The following is a 12,983-nucleotide window of genomic DNA, read 5'->3' as shown; positions in this document are numbered from 1 at the left end:
ATTTAGTAAAAAAAAAAAAAACATATAATAATAATGTTAAATGCCAGTACACACAACATGATAGCCTTGTCAAAACATAGGCAAAGAATATCAGTGCAATTATGGGGGTCATCTTGAAATAAATGGCCGCCGTCTTTGATTTTACGAGTGGCACGGTTTCTTAAATCGAAGAGTGTCCACCAAAGATTTCAAATGTCATGCTCGTATCAAAACTTTTCCCCCCCAAAATCGATTCTCCAAAACATATTGCTGTTATCTTGCTGCACTCCCATCCCATCCCATCTGAATGCAGCTCAGCCTCGATCCTGAGGAACTATACGATCAGCGACGGCTCCAGAAAATTGTGACTGGGGGGGGGGGGGGGGGGGGGGCTATGGGGGGGCTGGCTTTTTTAGAGCAGGGGCTGATGAATTTTGTCAACAAACAACAATGAATATATAATACTAATACGACAAACGCGATTCTCTCGCTTAGGGTATTGATAACTGAACAGACCAGATCATTGGCAGACGCCAGCTCCAAATCTGTGGGTGATCGAATATGTTTTTTGTGAGGCTGAAGATGCTTTCCAGCATAGTGACATGCAGAACAGACTGTCCATATAGGATGGTTTACATAGAAGTCGGTCAGGTTTCTTTCACATATTCATATCGTCGTTGTCGAGTGGAAACCTCGTATCTCCAAGCTTCAAATGTGTACGTTCTTTCGCAAAGTAAAGCCCTGCTTCATCGTACAAGGCCGTCACACAAAAGTAGTGAAAACAGCAGATCTACAAGCGAGGCGTTGTGTGCTTGTAGATCGGCTGTTTTCACTAGTTTAAACCGTTTTTGAAAAGATAAATGCAAAACGGACGGTTTTGGACATACAAGGTTTCCGTCCGACAATGGCGATATATATTTCATTTATCCATCAATATTTTTCTTCACAATTGTGTTTTTGGGGAGGGGGGGGGGGGGCCTTAGGGGGGGCTAGTCCTTCACCAGGGGGGGGTTAAGCCCCCTCTAGCCCCCCTGGAGCCGTCCCTGCATGCAATGCCAGCAGGCCTAGAAACAGAGGTGTTTTTCAAAGTACAGTGGAGTAGCTATGACGACGCTCCCTGATCTAAGATCGACTGCTACAACAGGCGAGATGAGACTATAAATTGAGGATGTAGATAAAGGCTCCACTAACGTGTCGGGTATAATGATGATAACGGTAATAGTTTTGATATTATCAATATTTTTTTGCATTTCCTTTATGGGCCTCCTCCTCTCTGTGCCTGCTGAATCATTCAGGAGACCAAAACGAATAAGCCCAGCGAACGGGCCGAGGCTCATTTAGGATTTTCAATAATGTATTTGGAAAAGATTAAATATTTAGGAGATGAGCGTGGGTGGGGGAGTGTGTGTGTGTGTGTGTGTGTGTGTGAGGGGGGGGGTTGAGGGGTGCAAGACCAACTCGCAAGCATCAGAGAGGACAAACAAAATGGCCGGGTGAGAGAGAGAGAGAGAGAGAGAGAGAGAGAGAGAGAGAGAGAGAGAGAGAGAGAGAGAGAGGAGACTGAAGAAGTGGAGTTCAGGGGCAGGGGCGTCACAAGGGGGACTGAGTTACTAGGGCCCAAGGTGGGGGGGCCTTAATTATTCTATACTTTAGCTATTGAAAAATAGCAGATATACAAGCTCACAGCGCTGCGAGCTTGTAGATCTGCTATTTTTGAAAAGTCGTGAAAATGTGTGCAAATCTTTGAATATAATTATGTATTTTTTTTAAGCAAACATTTGTAACTCAAATTTTTCTTCTGGGGGGTCCCTGGAACTAAACATTTTGAGATGGAGGTCTGTGGCCAAATACATATCATCTTGGGGGTCCTTGATATGAAAAAGTTTGAGCACCACTGACATAAATAGAAAAATATTTTTTTTCCCCCTTTTTAAAAAAAAACTAAGAAGGATTTGAAATATTCGAAGACTTGCAAAAAATGTTCACGATAAATAAATAAAAAAATAGCAGATCTACAAGCTCGCAGCGCGGCACTCGGTGCCGCGCTGTGAGCTTGTATATCTGCTGTTTTTCAATAGTTAAAGCACAAAATGTGAGTGGATCCTTGTACCCAGGGCCCAGAATTTGGTGCGACGCCCCTGTTCAGGGGAGCAGGTACCTCTGATGGCCTTAAAGTTGAGGGAGGCGTCAACGCAGGCAGGATGAATTTCAATCAAGTGTCTGATATTTGATTGCCCGCTATAATGTATTCATAATGAGGGCGAGAGAGAGGCGTGTACTGGGTATAAAGCGTGAAGCGTTGATTCATACTCCATCACACGGTGGATGTTTTGCTCTGACTTTCACTGTAAAAACAATAACGCGCGCATCGCTGCACGTTGTGAGCTTGTAAGTCTGTTCCCTTCAGCAAGCAACGCCGTCATTCGAAAGGAGTATAACGTCACTGTCGGGCAGAAACCTTGTATCTCCAACTTTCAAATGGGTACATTTTTTCGCAGAGTAAAGCACTGCTTCATCAGACAAGGCCATCGCACAAAAGTAGTGAAAACAGCTGATCTACAAGCACACAACGCCTCGCGGTGCGAGGCGTTGTGTGCTTGTAGATCAGCTGTTTTCACTAGTTTATGAAGCAATAAGCCACAAGAGGCATGTGGTTGGTATTTTATAACGGCTGACACACAAGGCGCAGTCGAGTGTCTCCAACCCCCTCAGCCGTTATAAAATACCAGGTAACCACATGCCTCGCGTGGCTTATTGCTTTTCTAAAACAGTTACAATATGGCAACATGAAAAATGATAGACATGTTCCAATTAAAACTGTTCTATTTCACTAATAATTCACGTCTGCAGGAAAGTAGTTCCCAGCTTTTTTGCCAACAACACGGGTGCAGATAATTGGTGCACTGTGGTGGAACACTGTGGAAAGATGTAACACACATGGGTTTGATATAGACTGATTCAAGGTGTGGATTATAGTCTCATATATACCACAGCAATTAAAGGGAAAACAGCCAATCAGAATCAAGGAATGGAACTAGCCGTTTTAGAAAATCATTTTTAAAATGATAAATGTAAAAGAAATGGTTCTGGACATACAAGGTTTCCACCCGACAACGACGATAAATTAGGCTTAATTAAAGCTGAAGCGTGCGGCTTCATCACATCCCGGCATGACGATACCCCCTCTACCCTATACCCCCATTATTTCATGATGATACCCCCTCTATCATCATTTCATCAGCAACACTGTTTGTTTGTTGTTTGTTGTTATCCGCTCCCAGGCGTTCCGTATAGCGGAGGTCGGAGGAAAACGCTTATTAGAGGGTTAGACGTGTAACAAAAGCGCCCGCGGGGTTAATTGCGGGGGGGCGCCTAGAAGACGCACGCGACTACCGAACTTCGGCAGCGTGCGTCACGCCATTCCAAAGAGGGGGCCAATTATTGCAGCTGAATAGATATTTCCCCAAATGGCCTGGAAGCGTGGAGAGACAAATTAAATACAATCACAGGTAAACAATAGACGGTAAACAATGTGTCTTCCTTAGCAACCGAACAACGCGGCACGCGCGCGCCGTTGTTTTGATTTCCCTCCTGTGGGGAGTGTGTGTGTATCATTTACAGTAAGCCTTCGTTTAGAGTCGGTACAGACAGCCCTCTCTTCCACATTGGATTATTTAGGTGGCTGAGGGGCCTATTAGCCCGCCGGCTGCCATGCCGTGGGATCGTTAGCGCTGTAGCGGCTGACACTAATTGCCTTAATGACAAAAAAGCAGGGGTGGTGGGGAACCTCGCTAGATCCTTGCTATCAGTTGATAAGAAGCAAGCTGTTTGTTTTGACTGGAGTGGGGAAGGTAGCTGGAGGGGGTGTTGAGGAACGGCGAGGGGAGGGAGGGTTATCCTCGAATTCTTAATGGAGCTAACAAGCTGCTGCTATAGGAGCTAACACGATGCCGGGCTAACAGCGCTTACACCCACACACGCGCGCGCACCGTAACCCGCGTACAGGTTAGAACTTGACACGATCGCCAAATATCCCGTGAAAGATCATGGTAGCACATCGCACACTGCTCTCTAATGCAGTGGTTCTCAACCTTTAAAAGCCGCAACCCCCCCAAAAAATCATATTATGACGAGCACTAAGAGTTGAGGCATTACATTTCGTATAACACGGTTCTATTGTGAAAACAGCAGATCTACATGATCACAACGCCTTGCGCTGCGAGGCGTTGTGAGCATGAAAAAAAAGGACAAATTTGAAACTTGGAGATACAGTATGAGGTTTCTGCACCGAAAGTGATGATATCCATGTTTCATGATTTCAATGCAACGGGCGGCGCAAGTCATATTTCCGCGAATGATTACAAGCTGTGGGAACTCAAACGTATAAATTGCTGGGATGGATTGCCCCACACACACACACGCACACGCACACACACACACACACACACACACACACACACACACACACACACACACACACACACACATTGACGTGACCTCCTGACCCCGCTGTGTTTTCAGAAGAAATGCCGGCACAGAGAACTAAGGGGGTGAAGAGGAAGAACGAGAGGTGAACGGGAGGGGGGGGGGAGGGGGGAGAGGGAGGAGTGCAAGGGGGGGAAAAGTGGGACTGAGTTACCAGGGCCCAAGGTGGAGAGGGGCCTTAATTATTTTATACTTTAGCTATTGAAAAATAGCAGCTGCTATTTTGGAAAAGTCGTGAAAATGTGTGCAAATCTTGCAAATCCTGAATATATGTATTTTGTTTAAGCAAACATTTGTAACTCAAATTTGCTTCTGGGGGGTCCCTGGAACACAATATTTTGAGATGAGGGTCCGTGAGCACCACTGACATAGAAACATGGGTTTTTCAAAAAACCTTTAAGGATTTGAAATATTCAAATTGTCATGATTTTTCAAAAAAAGCAGATCTACAAGCTCGCCGCGCTGTGAGCTTGTACATCTGCTATTTTTCAGGAGTTAAAGCACACAATAATGCGTTCCCAGTCTAATTGGGTTAAACCCCCTCCTCCCCCTATGAAGAACATTCATGGGGGGGGGCCCGCAGTGAATCCTTGTACCCAGGGCCCAGAATGTGGTGTGACGCCCCTGGAGGACAGCCAGGTGTAAGTACTGTAAGGAGAGATCTCTCCTCCCGCCCACACTTATTTATCTGAAAGCCGGCGGCAGCGCTGGGAGGCGTGACCTCCGGGGTCACGGAGGCTGCTTGACGGCTCGCCAGACACGTCACACGGCCTGACAGCTCTGAGAGGTGACAACGAGGCGATACGCATCTGTGACCGCGACAAGAAGAGGAAGAGGATGCGAGGGGGGGGGGGGGGGGGGGGGCGACTGCTTGGCAGGTATGTGCTTTTTTTTTTTTTGCCACCAACCAACCCTCCAAAGCTCTTCTCCGCGGAAAAACCTCACAAATAAGAAGGGAATATCTTAAAAAGTCCTGGAATAAATTCCTTACCAAAAACATTTCTTCACCAATGTGTTTGCAAGGAATGTTTTCCGTGCAAAACAAATGCTTGCAATGGATTCGGAATCATTAAAAACCCCTAGTTTGACCCCTCACATGCTACTTAAAGCATTTATTTTGGTGTGTTTTATCCTGTAAATTTAAAGTCCTAAAATCAGCTGTAACTGATTCTCCTAGGGAAACTGAATTTCAGTCTTTGTGGGATGTGTTACTAGACACCTTTACAAACACATTGGTGAAGAAATATTTTGGTAAGTAATTTATTCCAGGATATGACACTATTTCTGAAGATATTCCCTTGTAACACATCGGACGCCCACGTGGTTTTGACCTCTTAATTTGCTGGTGCCCATGGCAACGCGTCATTTTACCTACCGGCGAGAGTACTGGCGAGAAAAGTAATCCGAGTAAATATAATCCGAGTATGTCCTGTTTATTTCGCGAAAATCTTTTCTTTCAGTCAGGACCGTTTTTTATCATTTCTAAGCCACAGTGTTTGTGTTACGGCATGTAGAAGAGGCTGCCGTTTTGAGAAAAAAATGAAAAAAGGAAGAGAATCCGGAGAAAACAGCATTTTTGTGCAGCCGCTAAACAGGAAGTCAACGAGACACACAGCACGTCCGGGTGACGTAATTGCACGCTGCATGTTGGGAAAGGGAGTTTGTTTCATCACCGCGGTAGCCAAGTGCAGTAGCTACAGTACAGTATTTAGTACATGTTTAGAGCACAAACTGCACTCGGCTGGGCGCGGCCATGGCACTTTCATGGAGACACACTGTCATGTGACTAGATGACAAAAACGTTGAAGTAAAGTGATAATCCATCGGCGCAAAAACAATCCCACCCGGCCCTTCAAAATAATAGCGGCGGCCTACGGAGGAAGCGGCGCGGCACCAAGGCACCTAGCATCCCTTCAAAGTAAGGGGCAACAAAAGTGTTAATACCTCTAAAATGACAAATTAAATATTGGTCAAATTGTCAAATAATAGAGGCATTGTGAGGCGTTGTGAGCACATACAGTAGATCTACTATTTTCACAATAGAACCATGTTATACAAAATGTAATGCCTCAACTCTTAGTGCTCGTCAGGGTGGGGGGTCCCCAGTTAAAATAATGATTATTTTGGGGGACGCGGCCTGAAAAGGTTGAGAACCACTGGTCTACACAAAGTCTGTTGGCCAAAAATAGAGGATCTTCAAGCTCACAGCACATTGTGAGCTTACTATTTTTTGTTGAATTGGGAATAGGTTCAAGTGGAACCGCTCCACGTGTCTCGGTTCCTTTCTTCATGGTGCGTGAAGGGGGGGGGGGGGGGGGGCAGGGACCCTGGGACTCAAGGCCAGAGACCCCCCCTCTCTCCAGGGATCAGTGCAAGAGAGAGAGAGGATAGAGAGAGAGAAAGAAAGAAGGAGAAGAGACAGATAGACTCATGTTATATTCATCCAGCTCTGCCTGCATGTCCAACGCAACGCCTGGGTGCGGGTCGTCTCCAGTGGGCTCCAACAAACACACAAGGCGAGCAGAGTGCATAATGTACATGTCGATGCACACAAAATCATAAAGAATAATGCATTGCGATCGGTCAAACCCCGATCCCCTGTTTATTTATGAATACGTTATTGTTGAGCACCACCTGATGCTTCACCGAGAGCCTTCTCGTCGAGCCCACGTCGTGCGGTGGGCTGCTTGTGTTCGTGAAGTCGACGAGAGACAAACTAATTTCCCCCTCTGGCGTCTTTTTACGTGTTGCTCACCTGTGATTTCGCGAACGGTGCGGAACACGTTGAGCTTGTCAGGGTCCAAGGCCTCGATGTTGTGATAGACGTCCCTGTGGAGGACATTGCAGAGGAATATTAACGTCGTTGTCGGGTGGAAACCTCGTATCTCCAAGTTTCAAATGTGTACGTTCTTTCGCAAAGTAAAGCCCTGCTTCTTCGTACGAGGCCGTCTCACAAAAGTAGTGAAAACAGCAGATCTGCAAGTAGATCGGCTGTTTTCACTTGTTTAAATCATTTTTAAAATGAAAAATGCAAAACGAACGGTTTTGGACATACAAGGTTTTCACCCGACAACGACGATATTGTAACATTTCTTCTTTTCTCTTCTTTAAAAAAGGAACATAAAATAAATAAAGTGGAGTGGGAATTAGCATTGGTGTACTGCATTGATAAAACAGAAATGCACAGGCTTTTCATTTTTTTTCTTTTTTCTTTTGCTTTACAGAAAGAGCGAACAGCCGTGCTGTGATTGTCTTGGCTCTGTGTAGTGAAACAGCCAGAGGGTCCGGGTGACCTGCCTGCGGCAACGCAGAATCATTCCCACCATTATCCACACTCAGCCAGACATGAAGACAACAGTGCAACAATAGAATACAAAACAGAATAGAAAATAACAACAGTAGAGTACAATGGGACAGAGCAATACAGACCGGACTACACTAGACTAATAGAGAAATAGAAACTACTGTGTATCACATTAGATAGAGATATACAAACTAAACTACACTAGGCTAAAATAGACTGAAATAGAGCAATACATACTAGACTACGCTAGACTAAAATAGACTAAAATAGAGCAATACAGGCTAGACTACACTAGACTAAAATAGACTAAAATAGAGCAATACATATTGACTACACTAGACTAAAATAGAGCAATACATATTGACTACACTAGACTAAAATAGAGCAATACAGACTGGACTACACTAGACTAAAATAGACTAAAATAGAGCAATAAAGACTAGACTACACTAGACTAAAATAGACTAAAATAGAGCAATAAAGACTAGACTACACTAGACTAAAATAGACTAAAATAGAGCAATAAAGACTAGACTACACTAGACTAAAATAGACTAAAATAGAGCAATAAAGACTGGACTACACTAGACTAAAATAGACTAAAATAGAGCAATACATACCAGTCTACACTAGACTAATAGAGAAATAGAGACTATATCACACTAGATAGAGATATACAGACTAGATTACACTAGACTATATGATATATACCTTGTGGGATATTTTCACTATTTTTATTTAATTTTATTAAAAGTAATAAAAAGGAGCGATTTTGGACCCGACAGTGAAAATAATTAAGTGACAAATGAAAACCTTCTTGATTCTTGATTCAGGTAAAATATAATATGATATAATAGAATATAATAGAGAAATTCAACTAGACTAGTGGGTAATAGAAACATAATTGTCTGCACTTTTGGGAACTGTTGTCTGTCTGTTCACTACACCGACCTAGATTTTAAAACGCTACAAAAGCCCCATATTGACATATTACCGTATGTATTTATTAAAAGTACAAAAAGTGCAAGTCCTAGAGGAGAGCTGGTAAAATGTTACACCAGCCAGCTCCAACAACACTGAAAGATGAACCAATGGAAACATGGGAACGATTTGAATATCAGAAGAAGAAAGAAAGAAAGACCAACATGTGGGTAGCAATGAGGTGCATTTCGTCGTTGTCGGGTGGAAACCTCGTATCTCCAAGTTTCAAATTTGTACGTTCTTTCGCAAAGTAAAGCCCTGCTTCATCGTACAAGGCCGCCGCACAAAATTAGCGAAAACAGCAGATCTACAAGCACACAACGCCTCGCGGTGCGAGGCGTTGTGTGCTTGTAGATCGGCTGTTTTCACTAGTTTAAATCATTTTTAAAATGATAAATGCAAAACGAACGGTTTTGGACAAGGTTTTCACCCGACAATGACGATTTGCTCAACAAGCAACATAGTCGTTTTACGCCCTATTGGGGAGTCCCTCAGGGTCCTATACTAGTGTATTTTCTGTTATTGTGGGGAAAGCTTTAGCTGAAAATAACCGATCGACAATAACCGATAGACACCGCAGCGGTGTGTCGCGTGAGCTTGAACTGTAGATCTGCTATTTTACTGCGAATGATTCCCCCACAATACCAATGTTGTTTAATGCCACATCATTTCAACTTTTACTCAATAAAGGAGTAAAAGTATATTTTTTCAAATTATTTGGCTACATTTACACTTACTTTTATTTTTTTATTTTTTTTAAATTTTTATCCCACGATTTTTGTAACCCATTTTTTTTTCACCCGGTGCCAATTGCCTAAGCTGTGATCCTGGGCTCTACTCTCCCTCTGCCAACCTGGGGAGGGCCCCGAACTGAGCTCATGCTTCCTTCAATGCATGAGGAGTGAGCAGGCCGCTTCTTATCACCTGACAGGGGGAGCTTCCCCGGTTGGACGTAGCGCGTGGAAGGAACACGTTATTCCAACCAGTTCCATTCCCCTCCATCAGGCGCCCCGGATGGCCAGGGGGAGGCTTTATAGAGACCAGGATTACTGCATGTTTTTGTGAGGGTATCTACCCTAGGAGACACGGGGAGAACATGCAAACTCCACACAGAAAGGCACTTTTGCCAACCCCACCTAGGGTGTGGGCACTGATGACGCGGAGGAGGGAACACGCCCCCAGCACCCACAGTGTCCCCCGGCGGGAATCGAACCCAGGACCTTCTAGCTGTGAGGCGACAGCACTACTGACTGCGCCACCGTGCCCCCACACTTACTTTTATTTTGACCCCTTTTTTTCCCCCTCTTTCTCTCAGAGAGAATTCCGCCAATTACATTTCTATTGGCCAAGCAATTGTAATTTTATAGTAACTAATTACGTTATGATTATTTAAACTAAATAAATCAGATCGTATGAAGTACTTGAGTATTCCGTTCACTATATAGTTGCTCAAGTTAACTATTTGAATGACGACTTTCCCACCTACTGTACTTGAGTCGTTATTAGTTTGAAGTAGCAATTCTTTCCATGGTTACAGGGCCACTCTGCCAACCTCTGCTGTACACTCCAAAATGTCACCTTCACACCATCCAGAGTACAGAGCACATCCACTCCTCACTGTAATTAATTCCACTTATTTAGCATCCGTAGCAGCAATGTCATTATACTCGTCCACAGGGGCGTCGCACCGAATTCTGGGCCCCGGGTACAAGGATTCACTGTGGGGCCCCTGTGCTTTAACTATTGAAAAATAGCAGATATACAAGCGCTGCGAGCTTGTAGATCTGCTATTTTTTAAAATCATGAAAATCTTTGAATATTTCAAATCCTTCTGAGGTTTTTTGAAAAACTTATGTTTCTATGTCAGTGGAGCTCAAACCTTTTCATGTGAAGGACCCCCAAAATGGTATTTATTTGGCCACGGAACCCCATCTCAAAATATTGAGTTCCAGGGCCCCCTAGAAGCAAAATTTGAGTTGCAATGTCCGCTTAAAAAATACATAAATTCAACGATTTGCACACATTTTCACGACTTTTCAAAAATAGCAGATCTAGCTAAAGTATAAAATAATTAAGGCCCCTCCACCACCTTGGGCCCTAGGAACTCAGTCCCACTTTCCTACCCCTTGTGACGCCCCTGCTCGTCCAGTCTACAGTACCACTCTCTCAAGCAGAGTCACCCACTTATCACCACCAAACCATCCACATTCATTTCCCCACTCAACACAGCAGCGCATATTTCACATTCAGGCTTTTAGCACGTTATGCTCGATAGCAGGTTTCATTAACATCATGCAAGTGAACGTCACACCCGGCAAACAGCAATGTGACTGTTTGGATTTTTATTTAACCCATTTGAACCCTAGAATTATTTAATGCTTTAACTATTGAAAAATAGCAGATATACAAGCGCTGCGAGCTTGTATAGCTGCTATTTTTTGAAAAATCGTAGAAAAAAATGTCAATGTATATTTTTCAAAGCAAACTTTTGTAACTCAAATCTCTGCTTCTGGGGGGGTCCCTGGAACAACATATTTTGAGATGGGGGTCTGCGGCCAAATAAAATGTAATTTTGGGGGTCCTTGACATGAAAAGGTTTGAGAACCACTGATTCAGAGGAAGGATTTAGAAGTCGGGTCAAAGATCGGGTCAAAGATATCCAAAGATTTGAAACACATTTTCACGATTTTTCAAAAATCGCAGATCTACAAGCTCGCAGCGCGGCACTCGGTGCCGCGCTGTGAGCTTGTATATCTGCTATTTTTCAACAGTTAAAGCATAAACCAATGGTTAGAGTGGTTAATATCTAACGCGACTCGGGCGTGTTCCAGGTATTTGAGCGTTAAAACATGTTCCAGCCAGAGCCCAAAGGGACCGAACTGCTATCACCTAAATGATCTGGTTTCGGATCAAGCACCGTTTTTAAAACAATATCACTGTACAATTATGAAATGATTTAATTCTGGGTTTAGGCCAAATGTCTGGCTGGTTGTCTTTAACACAAGCGTTTTTAGTTTTCAATGGGTTTGGACTACAAGGTCAGACTTGACTACAAAACAATCCTCGGTGTTAGTGAGATAAGAGTATATTTTATTTCTACGATAAGAAATAAAACGCATGCACTGCCAAGCAAAAGATCAGAGTAACTCTCACTCTGGAGAGTGTAAAGATTAGCATTAACATGAAATCGATATATAGGCCACTCAGAATATTACCGGGTGTGGCTGTCACAGTGTGAGACTATAATGTAACTACAGACTATAACAGCAAGCTCCCAGAGAGTCCACGACCGCAGACGCCCCCACCGTTGTGCTCAAACTCGTTGGGGAAAAAACGCGCACGCAGCATCTCACCAGCGTCGCACCGTCTTCCCGTGAGGACGCCAGGACGGGAGGACGGAGCGGTTAGCATCACCAGCGTCGCTCCGTCCTCCCGTGAGGACGGCGGGCGTCCTCACGGGAGGACTGAGAGTCCACAGGTTAGCATTTCACCAGGTTAGCATCATCTGCTCCGAAAGCGTCGTTAGGTTAGCATGTCACCAGCGTTAGTTTTACTGAGGTTAAGGTTAGGTTTAGGTGGTAGGTCCTCCCGTACGGGATGTTAAACTGGGAGTCGGGGACTTAGCCAGTACGTCACTGTGTACAAGTCCGTAGAGTGTAGCGCCTCGTCCGTGGAGAGGCCGCGTCTAATCCGCATCTAATCCGCGTTCCGTCCGCGGAGGGGACTCGTCTAATCCGCTGGCGGACGCGTCTGCGGTCGAGGACACCCTGGGAACTCGCTCTTCCTCGACTATAATGTAGGAAAGCTAGCAACATTTCTTGTAGAGTGGCAATGGGCAAGGAGGTGGAGCTGCCGTCTTGGGAATTGGAAGATCGTTGGCCTAGTAGTGGTTAAGGCCATCTTGACATCTGACATCTTACCCTTTTATGCCCATACATGGAGATCCTGTCTGTAGAACCAGCCACACAGATATGGGCTGTCTTTTGGCCATCCGTCTTGGCCATATATGGATTCTGTTAGTGTGGTATGTGGCCGATGTGGCCTCCATATATTGGCATTCCCATGTGAAGTCCTGTTAGATATGGGCTAAATATTGATGACATCAGGGAACTCCATATATGGGCATAAAAGTGATTCTGTTAGTGTGACATCACAGAGCGTGATGTCAGAGCGGCAAACCCATTCTGTTAAGAGTGGTTCCCCTGACATCACAGTGACATCAGAGCATGATGTC

At 44.4% G+C, this 12,983-nt stretch overlaps 1 protein-coding gene across 1 annotated transcript in view; it reads right to left on the bottom strand.

The window, feature by feature from the left end:
* The window catches only part of erbb4b (erb-b2 receptor tyrosine kinase 4b), a gene marked incomplete at both ends in the record, with an annotated part of 423,596 nt that overhangs the window by 206,190 nt on the left and 204,423 nt on the right, over positions 1 to 12,983 (bottom strand). Inside the window, one exon of the mRNA XM_080752915.1 lies at positions 7,220 to 7,293. Within this exon, the coding sequence (XP_080609041.1) occupies positions 7,220 to 7,293 (74 nt within the window). The remainder of the gene's footprint in view (positions 1 to 7,219; positions 7,294 to 12,983) is intronic.

The sequence above is a fragment of the Nannobrachium achirus genome (genome assembly GCF_963921795.1).
Source record: "Nannobrachium achirus genome assembly, chromosome: 22".
NCBI lineage: Eukaryota > Metazoa > Chordata > Actinopteri > Myctophiformes > Myctophidae > Nannobrachium > Nannobrachium achirus.
This window is presented reverse-complemented; position numbering and strand designations above follow the sequence as displayed.